The sequence below is a fragment of the Heteronotia binoei genome, chromosome 6, assembly GCF_032191835.1.
Source record: "Heteronotia binoei isolate CCM8104 ecotype False Entrance Well chromosome 6, APGP_CSIRO_Hbin_v1, whole genome shotgun sequence".
Lineage (NCBI taxonomy): Eukaryota > Metazoa > Chordata > Lepidosauria > Squamata > Gekkonidae > Heteronotia > Heteronotia binoei.
The window spans coordinates 115,709,188-115,726,768 of NC_083228.1; the positions used below are offsets into that span (position 1 = coordinate 115,709,188).

The 17,581-nt window shown below is 41.4% G+C and overlaps 1 protein-coding gene across 1 annotated transcript in view; it reads right to left on the bottom strand.

Annotated features, from left to right (window-relative positions):
* KPNA4 (karyopherin subunit alpha 4) overlaps nt 1-16,940 on the bottom strand; it is a 33,575-nt gene extending 16,635 nt beyond the window's left edge. Inside the window, exons 1-7 of the mRNA XM_060242428.1 lie at nt 16,487-16,940; nt 6,500-6,544; nt 4,360-4,449; nt 4,240-4,269; nt 4,109-4,161; nt 3,445-3,540; nt 3,211-3,296 (exon numbers count right to left, since the gene is read on the bottom strand). Of these exons, the coding sequence (XP_060098411.1) occupies nt 3,211-3,296; nt 3,445-3,540; nt 4,109-4,161; nt 4,240-4,269; nt 4,360-4,449; nt 6,500-6,544; nt 16,487-16,555 (469 nt within the window). The 5' untranslated portion in view covers nt 16,556-16,940. The remainder of the gene's footprint in view (nt 1-3,210; nt 3,297-3,444; nt 3,541-4,108; nt 4,162-4,239; nt 4,270-4,359; nt 4,450-6,499; nt 6,545-16,486) is intronic.
* Between the last annotated feature and the right edge of the window lie 641 nt (nt 16,941-17,581).

The window sequence follows — 17,581 nt, forward strand, 5'->3', positions numbered from 1 at the left end:
AGTACAACTCCCACAACTCCGGAAAGATGCACAAATTGTCCTCACTGAAAGAGATGCATCAATCTATTACAGGCATATCAATGCAAAGGCTTAGGAATCACTTTGCTTCCTCCTTTCTTTGCACTGGCCAAATGCCTGAAACTCTTCTTAGCACAAGTCTTTAGAAAGAGATGAATCATGTGGCCTTCCTCATCACCATTCCTCTGCCGCAAGAACACTTCTGTAGCATATTCCAACTATGCAAAATTCTGTTGGCAATACAGTTTTCCTACACTTTTTTCTTTACATAAAACTGAAACAGCTGATATACATGCACAATTTCTTATGAAAGCTAAAGAAAAATGCAGCCTTTTGCATAGGTCAAAAAACCCAACTCGGTTTAATTCAAATTGTCATTACCGCACACAATATTAGAAGGAACTATGAGATCCAACTCCGCCTGTAGGCCCAAATGAATACTACAGTGATCACCGATATGTCTTCATAAAAGCCTTCCTTGTCCCATCACAGCCTTCCTTTTCCAAGCCTATCCCTTTAAGTCCCTCCTGCTTTAAGTTTTCCACAAATGTAGGTGTCCCCATGTCTGTAGTAACATCTTCCTTAGCTATGCCCACTTTAATTGTACGGAAGTTCTGATCCTCATGATGAGAATCATTAGATGTATGATACTTCCCCATCCTGGTGTCTGAAGGATTCATGTTATATTATGGTTTCTGGGAGAATAATGGGCATAGTGGACTACAACGTAACAGTGCTCCTTCTTTTAGAAAGTTTTAAAACAGCATTTTTATGAGTTCTGCCCAAATGCAGATCTAAAAATACAGCAGTTACTGTCAGGGAACCAAAATATTAACCCAAAATATACATGAGTCAATAACTGTTCATTCTATCTGTTAAAAATGGAATCTACAGGAGGATTTCCTCCCTCGAAACTGTTACTCAAACCAAGTTAAATTAAGAACTCCATTTTATATTATAGGATTTATATCAGTGTACAACTAACACACAATATGCAATGCATTTATTTCACTTTTCTACATTTCATAGTGTATTGAAACTGTAATAGTACTAGAAATTTTCTTTTGGCTATGCATGGTTTCTTTAAGTCGGTTTCTGAAGGCAGTTAATATATTCCAAACTGCAATTTATGCAAAGAATCTAAAGCTTTTTGCACCAAAAGAGCTTGAATGAAGCAGTCTTGTTTCTTAACATTATCAAGAAGCAAAAGGTATTCTGCAATCTGTAGTTCCAAGTCAATTTATTACTTTCGAATCCCATAGAAAAGATGCATACTTAGAACTAGGGATGGGCACAGACCGGGAAACTGTGGTTCGGTTCATGAACCAAACTGGTTCACAAACTGAACCTGAACCAAAATGAAAAACGCACCTGTGGGAGGGGGAGGGCTAGAGGCTCCAAAATCACAGGGGATCTCCAGCTGACTTTCCTATATATACCCACCATGTTTGGTGAAGACTGGACTTCAGGGGTCTGAATTACAGACCCCCAAACAAGGTGCTGTCAGACAGTGCTTTTTAATGAGAGATCATGCACCATTTCAGAAGTGTACAAAACAGACCGTGGTTGAACTAGAGGCATCCTTGTAGAGTGTCTCCTGGAGATGCCCCTCCATATGCCCCAAAAAGTTACATGTGGGTTGAATTTGGGAAGGGGGTTCTGAGTTATGGAACCCCAAGCAAGGGACCCCCCCAGGAAGGTGCTTTTTGGAGAGATGTTGGGTGTGGAGTGAGGAGAAAGTGGGGTGTATAGGAGAAGAGTGGAAAGGAAACCCCAGGAAGCAGAACCTTAGAAAGCAGAGGGGTTGGGTAGGTGTTAGAGATGCACAGGAAGGGGGGAACCCCAGGGCAATGACTGTGGAACAATTCAGGCGGTAACCCCAGAGAAAGAGGGATTTATTGGAGGAGAGCAGAATGGAATCCCCAGGCAGCAACTATGAACAGTGCAGGCAGCAGAAGCCCAGAAAGTGGTGAGGTAGGGTGGATGATAGAGATGAAGGAGGGAACCCCAAGACAACAACTCTAGAACAATTCAGGCAGAAAACCTAGTAGGAAGGATGGTATAGGAGAAGAGCAGAAAGCAAGCCCCACGCAGCAACCCTGAAACAGTGCAGGGAGCAAAACCCCAGAAAGTGGTAAGGTGAGTGTTAGGGAGGCAGAGAAAAAAGGCAACTCCAATGCAATGAGTGTGGAACAATACAGGGAGAACACCCACAGAAAAGTGGGATGTTTTGGAGAAGAGCAGAAAGGCAGCAGAACACCAAAAATTGGTGAGGTGGAGGGGGCGTTAAGAGATGCAGACGAAGGAGGCAAAGTCAAGGCAATGACTGTGGGATGATTCTGACAGAAAACCCAGGGGGGTGGGATTTGAGATGGAGAAGAGTGAGGGAACCCAAAGCAGTCACTCTGAAGTGATCCAGACATGGGCAATACAGGGAAAAGTGGGGAGTTGAAGATGAAAAGCAGTAACACCCTTTGCAGCAGCAAAATGAACAGGCAAAAAAGAAGGAATTGCAGCATGAAAACCTAGGGAACAGCAATTCCCCATGGCCCCTGACAGACTAAGGTTGATGAGAATTCTTGTGTGGCAGTGCGTATCACGGCCAGGAGATTCAACAATCCTCCCACCAGAAATGCTATTTCATTAACACAAGGACTCCCGGAATTCCAAAAGACCTGAGATGAACAAAGACAACATGCACAGCTCCATTGCTTATATACACCCCCTCACATCGTGAAGAGTGGAGATGGACATTTCTGATTGACAAGCAGCACTGCCTGTCAAGCTTGGAAAGGTCTATATAGGTATTTCCAGGGCTGCAGATGGCCACCGCCACCAGCTTTTTCCTGCAAATGTTTCTGGGTGGGATTTCTTCTCTAAGTGCTTCCAAGCCACAGTGAAAAGTTTGGCTAGGTCCCTGCTGAGCACACAGTTCCCGAGCCATAGCTCACAAACCTCGAACCAGGCAGTTTGGCCCAGATCTCTGAGTCTGAACTGGTTCATGCCCATCCCTATTTAGAACCTTCCAAATTATAAGTTTCAACCCACTGGTTTGCAATGGTGAACACAGCTGAGCAAGAAATGCAATGTGTGTACAGTTTTACTACATTACTTGGTCGTCAAAGGAATTTTTGTGAAAGATATTGTGTACACATTAATGCATTGCCTACTATTAAATAGCGATAAACTTACTGGATTGAACTACAGCCTGTGTTTGTTCAGAGGTTCCAGACGCAATATTTGTCAATGCCCATGCTGCTTCAAACTGTAAAGATGGACTATAAAAAAAAGTTTAGTTTTATTTCAATACTTTCAAATGCCTAATTTGGTAAAGAACTTTTTACACCAATATACACCTTTAAAGTGCCCTTATGAGGACAGAAAGGTGGGGAATAAATTTTGCAAAATAAACAGATAAATACTCACTTGTCATCTCTTTCAAGACAATGCACTAATATGGGTAATATTCCAGATTTTATTAAGTCATCAATTGGTGGGTTGCGATCACTCGACAGTAGTTTCCTGTTTAGGAGCACATAGAGGGAGGAAAAAAAAAAGAACCTTGCAGGCAACATTCACATTGTTCCAACAAGACTAGAAGAACACTAACATTTGTATCCAAAAAGATTGAAAGTAACCAGTTATTTATTTTGGACATCCCTTTTCTTCCCTTCAAATATCTTGATTAGAAAGATGCCAGGAATTTGAACAATTTAAATAATTTTTACTCTCACCAATTTTGATAGCCTTAGACATACTCCACTATTTTTCTAACATAACTGCTCCTGAAATATTATCCTATGTCTAAAGCACCTTAATTGAAATAAACCTGGATTCAACTGACAGATATACTAGGGCAAGTGTAACATCCACCTGTTGACTTTTCAAGGGACACAACAAAGTTTTTTTTAAAAAAAAACTTGACAAGATATCTCTTGCAGACAAGACCCTTAGATCAAATAGTTACCTATCTCTAAGAACACTGCTAATAAAGATCTTAAATAAATCCTTAAATTATTTCCATTAATGAATACTGTATGACAGAAACTGACACAGTAAAGCTAGAAATCCAAGTGCATTTTGCTCTTACCTTGCAGCCTGGACTGCACTTAACTGGATACCTTGGTTGTCACTTGAAGCATTCTAAAAAAAAGTTCAGAGGTCAGAAGATTTACAGAAAATCAAATGGGATGGGGAAATGAAAAATGGGGCTATGTTTACCTGCACTATTGCCTCCAGGGATGTATTTTGCTACAACAAATCAGAAGTTACAAATGTTAGAAAAGCTTTAATAAAAGCATATAAACAACTGATTATATATAATACTAGTTTAATTCTTACCACCCTGAAGTCACCATCTATATCAGAATCCTCACAGATATCCTCATTAGGTACATTTCTTCTCTTTAGCAGATGTTCATCTCTCTTTGTCTTTTAATAAGAAAACATATAATTACATGCCAGTAAAGCAATATCCCCAAATTGTCATTAATATGAAAGCAAAGTATCCTAAAAACCTACTTAGGGAACAAAGAGGCCTTATGTGGTACAGAAAGATGTTACATGACTTAGTTTTTATACTAAACAATCATACGCTATTTGTATTTACATTCACTCTTAACTTGCCCAACAGATTTTCTCTTCATGCTCAATATCAGGAAACAATAATACAATAGCTTTACTGTCTCCTGAGACTTATGCCTATGTGTCAGCCTTTTTGCTGCCCAACTTTTAACATGTACCAAGGAAACTGAAATTCTACTGCTGCTACATATGTTAAGTTTGTACTTCTATGTTTAGTTCATACTGTTTTTATCCTTACAAAACTTTAAAATTTCTGGGAGGAAACAAATGATACCACTAACGAAGAGTATATACAGAAATGTGTATTACATGACTGCAGCATCATGAAACAGCAGCCACAGCAGAAGAGCACTACTGAGAGCAGCAACTATTCACTCCTTGAAACGGCAAGATCTGTTGAGATCCCCTACAGTATCTAAGAGCACACACTGGCAGGGTGTTATTATTCCTGTATAATCATCAGGACAATTATTTTCAGAAGACCTAAGGTTATTTATTTTATTTACTGCATATTGTTCAGATATACTGAATTTACACCATCCTCATTATTTGTAACATATTTTCGTATTACATATGTCCAAGATAACTCATCCCAAAAGCACAACCTGTGTATCTACAGTACCTAGAAAAGTCCAAGACATAACAAAAAATGTCCATCACAGAGCAAGGAAATAACATGAGCAAATATCCACTCTCGTGTGCAGAGCTTAAAAGTAATCCATTATTACATATTATTATATACAGAAAACAGTATTAGTAGAGCTGAGATGCTTTATGTGAAGTCAGAGAGAGGTGAGGCAGATAAAGGTAGAGCAGCTTTCTGCTTCAGCTGTTTACCAATCTGAATAACTACTGTGGCAAGGATAGTAAAAAAGTCTTGGATAGTAAAGGAAAACAAACGCTTCAGGGCTGCTAAGCTCCAAAAAGCCCACAAAGCAACTTCAGCAGATAATACTGTCCTGTTAGCATTCAAAAAAGATACTGCTCCTCTCCTAGGGAAAAAGTTAGCATTTGTAATTTTTTAGCTTAAGAAAAAAAGACAACTAAAGGAGAGGATAACAGGTTTGTAAAATGATGAACTATGTACAAAAAGAATAAAATTTCTCCTAGTTAATTTGTAGTACTATCTGCAAGATGTAATATTATACATACTGTGGTTTAATTTACCTATCAATTGCTAGAGGTCAGGTAAGTTACACAAATTCTCTAAGGTCAGAGATAGCAAACTTCTGGATTTTGATGGGTTAAAAAGCCTTGTCATGTCTTGGTCATGCGCTTCAGGAAGCTTTGCATCATGGTTCCCCAACATTTTTGATCCTGTGGGCCCCTCTGGAATTCTGACATAAGGTGGTGGGCAAAACCACAAAATGGCTACCACAGCAGGTGTAGCCACACACCCAGAGGAAGCCCAAGTGAAGGGTGTGGTTTAAAAAATACACTGGAAAAGAGAAGTGAGAGAATAAAACCAACAGGACAGTGGCAGCTGTCACTGCAACAATGCTATCTTTTAATCTGTCCAGCCACTTGGATCTCCAGTGACCAATCAGAACCCCCTCTGGGCTAGTGTCCAACCTGGTCCCACCCACTTTCCAAAACACTTGGTGGGTACCAGGAAAGATGTCAGCATGTGCTATGGTGTCCAAAGGACCCAGATCTACATAATCAACACTGGAAATATAATGCTGCACTAGACCAGATCTTCAGAGTGATTAAGATAGGCAGCATGTGTATTCCCACACACAGGAACAGAATGCACCCTGATAAAGAAGAGGGGAAAGACTAGACAGGAACAATGGGGGCATAAAAAGTGCTCCCTTTCGCTATGAATCCAGTGTCTCCACACACTGAGTCCATAGCAGTTCTAAAAATTAATGCCAAATATATTAAATAACCTTACCTTTCTTAATTCGACAACTACTTCATTTCGTTGTCTTCTCATTGTCTGCAAAGTCCAACAACAAGACAGTTATACTCTGCTTCCAACATTCATTAAAGCACAGTCCAGATTCTTTCTGAAACAACTTTTATATGTGGGTGCAATTTTCACCTGAAATTCCTTCAAATAATTCCTGATGAGTTGAAAAAAGAAATAACACCCCACTTGCACTCATAAATTTGCCTCAAGGCTTAAAAATGAACAGTTGGCATTAAAAAAACAAGTTAAAGAAAACTAGGTATCTGAGTATTAAAACTGTGAAGGCAATAAATCAGTACACAACTACGAACAACACTGGAATCATAATTTCTCTTTCAGTCCAGTTACTAAGCTAGAGTTGACTTCTGTATACAATTCCATGAGAAACATATTCTCAATTTTAATATTGCCCCATCAACTAACAATTTAGTATTGATCTGTATTTACTGACATTCACATCTCACCCTCCATATAAAAGGAACGAACTTTTCCCCTTTGGTGTAGGCCCTTTTCTTTATTAATGCAGTATCATCCAAAACGTGACACACAAGAGCCTTAAGTTCTTTGCTTGCATCTTTAACACTTGAAACTGTTAGATAAAAATGAAAAATTTAGGATGCAGTATACAATACCAATAGATTTAAACACTTGCTCCAGGTTAGGATTAAGATGGCAGCCTGAACTCTCTGTTCAAGTGAGATTCTATGATGCAGCAACATCTAGACCACATCGCATGATGCACCAGATAATGTTTTAAGCAATCACCTGTAAGTCAGCATTCTGCTCATGCTTTTGACTGTCAGCAACAAGACCTATTCATCCAAAAGAACAGCCAGCCAATTGTTTTTAAAAACAACAAGCATGCAGTTCTTGATACAGAAGTGTAAAGATGTGTTCCAACAACCACTTACAAGTGATTCAGCAGATGTAATAAATACAATATTTACATTTATATAAACAAACCAGGTTCTAGAGTAGCTAACTATATTTTTAGAGTTGTCTTATAAATTCACAGCTTTGATACTGTTAAAACCATGCTGTCTTCTTGCATCTACTTTCCAAGAAGTTTGTCCAAAGCCCTTCAATGGAAGTTAATGCATCAAATTCAAGGCGCTGCTACACATACACACACTTTCTTAACATAAGCACAGAGGGTTAAGTTTGAAAGGATCTTTCCTCAAAAATTCCACATTAAATCCCAGCAGCTATGCACTTCATTGTTTAGCATCTAAAAGCTAATCAAGGAAAGCAAAATAAGGGAACAGTAAAAGAATATCACCCTTTGAAAAAAACAGGTTTTAAGTGTCTGTCAGGCTGGCATTGTGTTAGTAGCTGAGAATATAAACTGGGATGTTTCCATTTCAATCCTAGTCTAAACCAGACAAACCACAGCTCCACAATATGAGAGCAAGAAAACTAGTTTACCTTGCAGGTTTAGTCTAAGAGGTTACTAAGAATTTGGCACATGAGGTGCTTTGAACACTGTGAACTATGTCCTAAGTATCACCTTAAGTCATAAGGAATGCAAAAACTGGAAAGACCAAGGTGCATGAAAACTTTTAGACACGAGGATCAATTTCACAACTCAGAATAGAAGTGATGCCTTGAAAGCGGACTGTATCCCCAAAACATGTTGCTTCCAAAACAATGAAATCTCTCCACAGTGTAGAAAGTGGGCCCCAAATCATATTTCAGTTGTTTTTGTTATAAACAATGATATAACCACACATATCACTGAGAAAACCTGAAGAGATTATTTACAGTCATTTCTGACCAAATAGCAGAGAGAAATGGCAGAGTACCAAAACGTTGAACCTTGCAAACAGTAATGTATTGAAGCCATGGCACTAACATACCAGTTAGTGTGGATAAATCCAGTGATCTTATATTTCACATTAATCTATAATCAGGCCAGGTCCAGACAAGCATCACAGCCACAAGGCAACATTTGCCATGAATATACATTTTCTCTTAAATTTAATTTCTTCATCCTGCCACCAGGCACCAAGGTATTCCTTGGTAAGACTGAATACAGTATCTGCTAAAGTCTAGGAACTCTGCATAAAAACACAATCAATCTAACAAACCAGCATAGTTTAAAACTGTGTGTCAATTGTCACTGAAATAGCACCACAAGTCAACACACTATAGGACTGAAAAGTAACTACAACTTCCGTTTGAGAACAACTTCCAATGTTGAGAACAAACTTTGAATTAAGCTGCTGATTGCACTAGAATAACATTCGTTTTTAGACTCAAGAAGTAGAAATGTTTTACAATTATACTGTTAATGGAAAGCAAAATTAAACTATACAGAACTGCCAATCTAAATTTTTTCTTGGCTAGACATGCAAGAACTCAACAGCAGTAAATGACTGGTGCACTAGGGAATAGCTCACATGTCTAGCAAACCTGAAAACCATTTCCTGCAAAGAAGCAGATGCACATCTCTCTTTCTCCCTCCCTCACACACACTGTGAAACAGGCACTGTGATGATTGACTGAATAAAGACTGGAGGGAGGGGAGAATGAACATTAATTGGGCATAAGCACACAGCATCAGCAATGGATCTGCATCCCTATTTTTGCAATGTGAAAAAAATCTCTGAATTCTTAATATTAAATCAACTATATAAATGCAAAAACAGCTTGCCTGAAGTCTGATTTTTACCCTGCTATCAGTAGCGTCCAAACAGTTAGTGTGGTAGCTGTTAGTATAACACCACAAGTGAAAACATGCACCATTTTGCAAAATGGTTTTAATCATTTCACACACAGCAGTCATCTTTCTCAATCTCTTACCAGTAGACTGCTGCTGAAACTGAAGCTCTTCAGCCTCACACACAACATGGCAGGCTGTGTGGCTTCCTTATAAGACCTCTCTTGGGGAAGCTGCCCAGCCTGCTGTCAAGAGCACCAGTCTGGGAGGTTCTCTCAGGAGAAGATCTGCTGCTTGGGAAGCCACCCAGAATTTCAGGAATCCTTTCTTTCCCCTTGAAAGTGATCCTTAGTTGCCAAAGAGGAAGATGCTTAGTATCATCTCTCTCATTTTGGATGTGGCTGTGCTTACTTCCTGGTGTTAGAACACTGGGCATCTGTTGAAACTGAACATTATTAGTTTGGTTCAAGAGACAGCATCAACACCACACAGCAGTTATGGGAAGAGAGCAAGATATATTTTTCTTGATTTGGGAGAGTTTTACAAAAAAACTCTGGGTGATATGCCTTGGAAAGAATCCTCTTGGTCTTGTCTGCATAGTATTACACAATCTTCCATTAATTTATTGCCTTACAGAAAATCATTTCATCTTTCACAAGAAAACTGAGCAAGTTGACCCAATATCTGGTATCATGGCATCTGTAAATTACTGGCAAGCCTGTTTTTGCCATGCCCATGTTAGCCCCAGCCTCAAAGGGTTCAGCCTTCCATAGACATATACATAAGAAAACCCAACCCCTGCTTCCCAAAATGCTGGTGAGGAAGAATAAGCTATCCCATTAAATGACAGAAAATATATCAGAATGTAACATTTTAAAGCATGGCAGCAGCATGCTTTAAAAATATCAGCATTTCAACTGAGCACTTTAGGCACATCCATTCATTTTTTCCTGAAGGCCTCAATGTTAATCTTACACAAGTAAGGATTTTGCAACCCACTTATTTGTTTAAAACACTAGCAAAAACTGAGCAAGCAACAATAGCTTAGGCATAAATGAAATACGGCTTGTAAAGACAGCAGAATATTTTGAGATCTACTGAAAGTAAAGCACTTACTGTTCAGTTTCTACCTGTACTCAGATCTCTACCAACCTCAAATTTTACACCAAAAAAACTTTGCTTAATACAATTGAGGAAAAAAATATATAACAATTAAAATGAGCAAGTTCACCTGAATCCCTTATATAAAAACCTTATACTACCTCAGAGTGATCAGAGAGCACAATGACCAGTGATCTTTCCTGAGCTCCCTCCATCCAGCAATCCCACTGAACCCTGGGAGAGTTGATTCCTGAGTTTGCAGACCTACAGCCTGCATGGACTTTTTCCCTTGCGGGTCAGGCAGATGCACTGAAAAGGGAAAACAAGGCAAAAACCACCCTTCCCTTCATCCATTAACACAGCTCCACTGACAGAGGCAGAAAAGAAATTTTTGTCTCCTTTCCTCTCCACAGTACAGCCCTCATCCCTTCACATCAGTGCTTGTGGATCTCACAACCTTGGGATTCAACTGTCTCAAGATAGGACTGCTGGTACAGGGTGTGTGTGGGTGAGTTTGTATTATCCAATTCCATCTATGAAAAAAATCCCCACAAAAGTTAAAAGAACACACACAGTTTATATTCTACCTTTATAATCCACTTTCTGCATTATATCTGTAATCTTGGTTCTAATTTCATATGTGCAGTCCACATTGGTTTTTTATATTTTGTAATTCACCTTGCATCTCAGTAAATAAATAAAAATTTGCCCATGCTTGTTTGCAGGCTGCCTGCACAAGGAATTCAAACAATTCTTGCAGCAGGAAAACATTAAGGGAACCAATGAAGGCACCTGATTAAAGCATTTACACACAGCATCCTCCACAGCAGCAGTTCCTAAATTATTATGTACTGAGGACCATTATTTGACTGTCCTTTAAATTTCTGATCACAACGTGGAAGGATATTCAAAATGATTCTGAATTAAAACTCAATTGCTGCATTTGTGCTCTGTGGCCATGATCCACTAAAGCCTATACTGGTGGTGAAAAGTGCCATCAAATCACAGCCCACTTATGGCATTATTGTAGGGTTTTCAAAAAGAGACATTCAGAGGTGGTTTGCCATTGCCTGCCTCTGCATCACAAACCTGGATATCCTTGGTGGTCTCCCATCCAAATACTAACCAGGGCCAATCCTGCTTAACTTCTAAGATTTGATATGTTTGGACTAACCGTGGCTATCCAGGTCAAGATAAACCCCTATATTGTTACATATGTATTACAGATCTAATGCCCCCCCCCATTGTGTAAATTTCCACTGCAGCCACTTGGAAAACACCAAAAACGAATGGAAGAGTTGCCTCTTCAATGTGCAAAGACTACCAAACAAACTTCCAAATTCTTCAGTATTTCCTTCTGTTTTTATGCAAATATTTCAAAGTGCACCAGTGTTTACTGGTACACTATTAGATAACATAGCAAGAGATCCTGAAATATGCCCCACCCTGCTCCATCTTGTAGCATAGCTATCTAGGCTGTCAAAATGCTTGACTGGTCCTGGCACTTTCTTCAGTTCTTGTTTTTTTCTTCTTCCAATAATGCAATTAAAATTAAATGAACATTCTAATACAAAGGTACCCATACCACCAGCCGTTTAAAATTAATCCAGTAAATACCACAAACCTGTTTGAGGGAAAGATTCCTCAACATTCCAGGAAGACGTTTAACCCCAAATCTTTCCCAAGGCCAACCCACATGCACGAGAAGGCTAAAAGGCTGTCCACTGTATCAATAACTTTACCCATATCCACAAAAATAGCAGAGAATCTAAAACATATTCTTCAGGATTTCTTGCAACACTATTGTGCAAAATCAGTCATAATTTTGCTGATTTCTATTTATTTATTTTTGCTAATTTCTATTTCACCCTATCCTGTGAACGGGCTCAAGACTCCACAGGAATCAAGGTCCAGCATCTTCTGTGATACTAAAGTATCCTGTGACATCTTGCAACAATATGCAGTGACAAAGGGGTCATCACATATCTACTTTCCCCTTCCTCCAAACACAAATAAAAAAGGGCTGCAAAGTGGGATAGCTGCAGGTAAATGCAGCAGTCCTAGTTCTAGCACTTGTCCTAGAAGCATATCAAGTCATACAGCTAAATCAGGATTTGCTGGTAACTTAACTGAATTAGTCTCTTTGTACTTCAGACCCACTTCCCATCATGAGCTGCCAGATAACCATTTTTTCAATTCCATCTTTCCTTCACCTTCAAACTGACCTTATGCTTCAAATATTATGTGATTTCTCATAAACATATTTTAGAAGAATTGCAGATTTATACCCCGCCCTTCTCCCTGAATCAAAGACTCAGAGCGGCTTACAATCTCCTATATCTTCTCCCCCCACAACAGACACCCTGTGAGGTGGGTGGGACTGAGAGGGCTCTCACAGCAGCTGCCCTTTAAAGGACAACCTCTGCCAGAGCTATGGATAACCCAAGGCCATTCCAGCAGGTGCAAGCGGAGGAGTGGGGAATCGAACCCGGTTCTCCCAGATAAGAGTCTATGCACTTAACCACTACACCAAACTGGCTTTTACTGTAATGCTCAAGTACAATGCAGAATTCGCTTCTTATGGTTTATTCACATGAAATGTTTTTCTGATGCAGAATGCTGCACATGCAGGTTATCCTATTAACTTCAACAGAGGGAGGTCACAAACATTAAATTTCCCAAGTGACAATTAACAGATTAAGACACTGGACTGGGTCCCATGCAGAGCCACTGGATGGTGCTGGCAGAAGCAGATCTTTCATGACTCTTCCTTCTCCCAGCAATCACATGTAAGCATTGAAAAGGTACTGCTTGTAGTTGGGGGTAGGTGGGGAGAATGTAGACTAAGCTGTGCAAAGTGGGTTAATTGTAGAAGAAATAAGTAAAAATCCTGTGGCTTGCATCAGCAGAACCTTTATTGGTTCAAGGCTTCTGGTGAGAAGAAGGTATAGGATTCAACTCATATGCTCTAAGCAATAATCTTAGACAACTTATTCTCAAAATGACAGGAAGCATGAAGTATTATTGACACAGATCATGTTTTCTCCAGGGCTTTTTCCTACATTCCATCACAAGGATCACATGTTTGCCAAGAATAGTATCTGCGAGAATACTTTAATTTTTATTTCATTGAGAGCCAGCCTGGTGTAATGGTTAAGAGTGCTCAAGTAGGATCTGGAAGATCCAAGGTTGAGTTCCCCACTTTGCCATGGAAGCTTGTTGGGCGCCCTTGGGCCATTCAGTCTCACAGAGGAGTTGTTGAGCAGATAAAATTGTAGAGTGGAGAAGGATGCTGAAAGCTTGTTTGAATCTCCATTGGGGACAATGAAGTAGTAAATGATAAATTTAAGAGTAATCCGATAGCACCTCATATAGGCACATAGGTATAAACCCCTGAAAACGTATTTTTAAGCAAATTATATCTCATCTAACTTTTCTCTGAAAATTCCAATAAAAACTTTAGTTAAAACAAACAGTTTAAAATATTGCTAATTTAGAGGTCTGGGATAAACTAGGATTGCACAACTCCAGTCACAATTACAATGACAGCTAGATTGTGAATGACTCAAGGTCAACAAAATAAAATACTGTGAAATCCATGAACTGATCTCCTGAGCATTTTTAAATTGGCAAATAGCAGCTGCAAGGCTCCTGATTTGGTGTTTAACCCTAACCTCAAATTCCCCTATCCCATGTGCAATTAATCAACACTGCTGAGGAAAACATATAGGCATATACAGCCTTCATATTTCCCTAACAGCGCAAATAATTCAAGGCCACCTGAGGTAGGGAAAATAGGACAGAAGTGTTATCCACAGGCTACAGTCCTGAATTGATTCATGAGGGGCCATAATGATTTACCAATTTTAACTCTTGAAAGATTTGTTCCCTTTCTCTCATAATTTCCATTTCACCTTTCATTATATCCTCTTAGTACTGGGAAATCTCTCTGTGCTCCAGGAGCATTGGGTTCAAACTTGCTTCCAGAGGTGGCAGGGAAGTGGAACTTGAAGCCATCTATGTTCCTGCCATTATCATTTGCTATGATGCTCCAAACTATCCCTCCTACATGAAGTCCATCTCACAATTTCATTCTTAGCTCTGTGAGGAATGTATTTCTGAATCAAAATCAGGGACATTATACAATAGAGATTTAAAGGCATGAGCACATATGTAAAAGAAATTAACCAGGAAAGGGCTTTAAAGATGTACATCACTTTTTGAACGATGAAAAAGTGTTCAAGGTATTAGAAATATCTTGGAAGTTTTTTTAAACTATATAATTATTAAAATCATGGCAACATCTTAAATCAAATTAAATCAAAAAGAATTTCTTAAATTAAATCAAAAGTTTCCGGCTCAACATTAGGAAGAACTTCCTGACCATTAGAGCAGTTCCTCAGTGGAACAGGCTTTCTCAGGAGGTAGTGGGCTCTCCTTCTTTGGAGGTTTTTAAACAGAGGCGAGATGGCCATCTGACAGCAATGAAGATCCTGTTAATTTAGGGGGAGGTATTTATGAGTTTCCTGCATTGTTCAGAGGGTTGGACTAGATGACCCTGGAGGTCCCTTCCAACTCTATGATTCAATGATCTGAACAAATAATTCCATCATTTTTTATATTTGAGGGGAGAAATGGAATGAGAATGTAAGAAAAGCAGAATTATTCATTATTTGTAGATCAGTATCCACCATCACGTTATTCAAAGGTAAAAAAAAATGCTGGCAGGAATGCAAGCCAGTTTAGTGGTGGACCAAAAGTTTTCCAGTGTATAGCAAACTGAATTTTATCTCTCTGCTATGAAAGAATGCAAACATTTAAAGTGTGACTACACAGTAGAACCCTAAGCTGTAGCTCTCTGAAGAACTGGGGTAAGGGAATCACAGGGGAGGCAAGGGGCAATTTGCAACATGGACTGAGACAGTCCAATACTTTTGATTACCCTTCCACTACACTGTGTGAAACAGGACAACTCTGGGCATGCTGGGAGCAATTCTATACAAATGCATATTATGTACTATACAAGGCCAGTAATGGGAGGCACAGGTTGTACATGTAGCAGGAGTTTTGAGGGCATACCTGGGCAGGTGCAGGAAGGCCTGTGAGTCTAACTATGACAAAATCAGATCAGGTCGACAGTCCTATCTGCTTCTCTAGTCAATAGATTAGGAGCAAAAATCAGCCTCAAATATCCTCCCAAAAGGCAGGTACAGACTCATTCTTACCCTGCACAACACTGCTTGTGACACATACTTGACAAGAAATTGGGCCATCACTGTAATATGCCACAGAAAATTTAGAACCCTACATTCCTGCAAGCTGAACCAGTATTCTACACACATCTGTGAAGACTTTGTTCAAACAAAGGGAAACAGCAGCATCTATTCATCTCAGGATGGCCTTCTGCAGCTGAGTATATCCCAAATCAGGCTGTGATAAGACATTTGTAAGTCATACTGTTTTCACAAAGAAAGCATGATCTGGCAGCCTGATGAACAGGATTTGGAAATATTTCTCATAGACCATAACAACTATCAGGTGAAATTTCTTCTAAACTTCATTTCTGTGCTGAACACAGTATGTATAGCATTAACTTCATCTCTCTGTTAACGCCATTTTTAAATGTAAGGGTTTCTTAAAAGACAAATACACGTGTCATCCGACAGGCAGCCGAGAGTAGGTGGGGAGGAAGGGGCGCCTCCATCCGCTCCAGAAGCGGCGCCCCCTTTCCTTCCACCCGGCCCACCTAACTGCCTCCCGCCGCACCATCTTATAGCAGGAGGGGTGGACTGAAGGAAGTCTCCCAGACCTTCCCAACCCAACCCCCTTTTTTTTGTAGCGCTTCCGATCGGATGGGAAAAGGGGAAACACAAGGCGGCGCCAATGGAAGCGGCCTAGGCCTCTGCTTTCCCCTCCCCGCCCCCGTCAGGCGGCGCTTCCCCAGCGCCAGGAGAAGAACCCCCGAGCCACCCCCGACCAGCCAGTCCCCGCCGCGTCCTCCATGACTGGCAGAACGGCCCACGCACGGCCCGGAGGCAAGGCCCGCAACCGCCGCGGGAGATTAGCAGAGACGCCACAGCAGCGGCCCTGTCCTCCTTTCCTTTCCTTCCCCTCCCTTCCTCTGGCCGCCAAGGCCTGCCCACCGTGGGCCCCTCCCTGACCCCGAAGCGGAGACCCAAGAAGCAGCGGCTCAGTCAGTCAGGAGCTACCTCCAGGTCGCGGCCTTTGTTCTTAAAGTTCTTCAGCCGTTGGTTGTCCAGCTTCTCGTTGTCGGCCATGGCGGGAGGCAGGGAGCGCGGCCTCTTCTCCTCCTCCCTCCTCTTTCTCCTTCCTCACCCAGGCCGGACCCAGCCGGGGCCCCCCTTTCCCGGCGCTGCTTCCTTCCGCCTCTCGGCCTCGCCCGCTCGAGTCTCCTCAGCGCACCGGCTCCCTGGCGAGCCACCCTCTCTCCTCGGCCGGGCCCGGCGCCTGACTTGGCGGATGGCGCGGCCTCCTTCCTCGCCCGCCCGAGCCGCTCCCGTGGGTTGAGGCCTTGGTAGGGCGGCGGAATGTGCCGGTAGCGAAGGCAGCGGGCGAGCGAGAGAGGTGGGGGAGGAGGGAGGGGAGGGGACGGGCACGGGACAGGGGAGGAGGCAACAGCCTCGTTCTCAGACAGACGGGCAACAGCCACGCCCGCCAGGCCGCCTCCCTCTTCCGAGCGGCGCGTTCCGATTGGCTGGAATGGAAGAAGGGGGCGGGGAGAGGCTGAGGCGCAGGGGAGACGCCGGCGAGAGGACGCCTTTGAGACGGAAAGGGGTTGTTTCTGTCCCAGCGGATAAGGGGAGTTCCGCTCACCGCTTGCGGAGTCTTCCTCTCTTCACCCTACAGCGTCGTGTGAGCCTTTTTGACCGAGTTGTGAATGAAGGATCGGGGCTGGACAACTAGTCCAGGGGTGGCCAAACTTGCTTAACGGAAGAGCTGCATAGAATAAACGTCAGATGTTTGAGAGCCACAAGATAGGAAGGCAGGCAAATAGGTGGGGAGGGGGAAAGAAAGCAACTTTAAATGCATTCTCCAAGCCACTGGCTGGCTTGGCCTGGAAAAGTGATTTAAAAACAGAAATACCTTTTCCAAGTCAGCTGACAGCGCGGTGGGGGCTTCAAGAGTCACACAATATGTGTGAAAGAGCCACAGCTTGGCCGCCCCTGATATAATAATATAATAATAACTTTTTATTTATATCCCGCCCTCCCTGCATAGCAGGCTCAGGGCGGCTTACAACACATAAATACAGTATACAATAAAACCATAATACATAATAATAC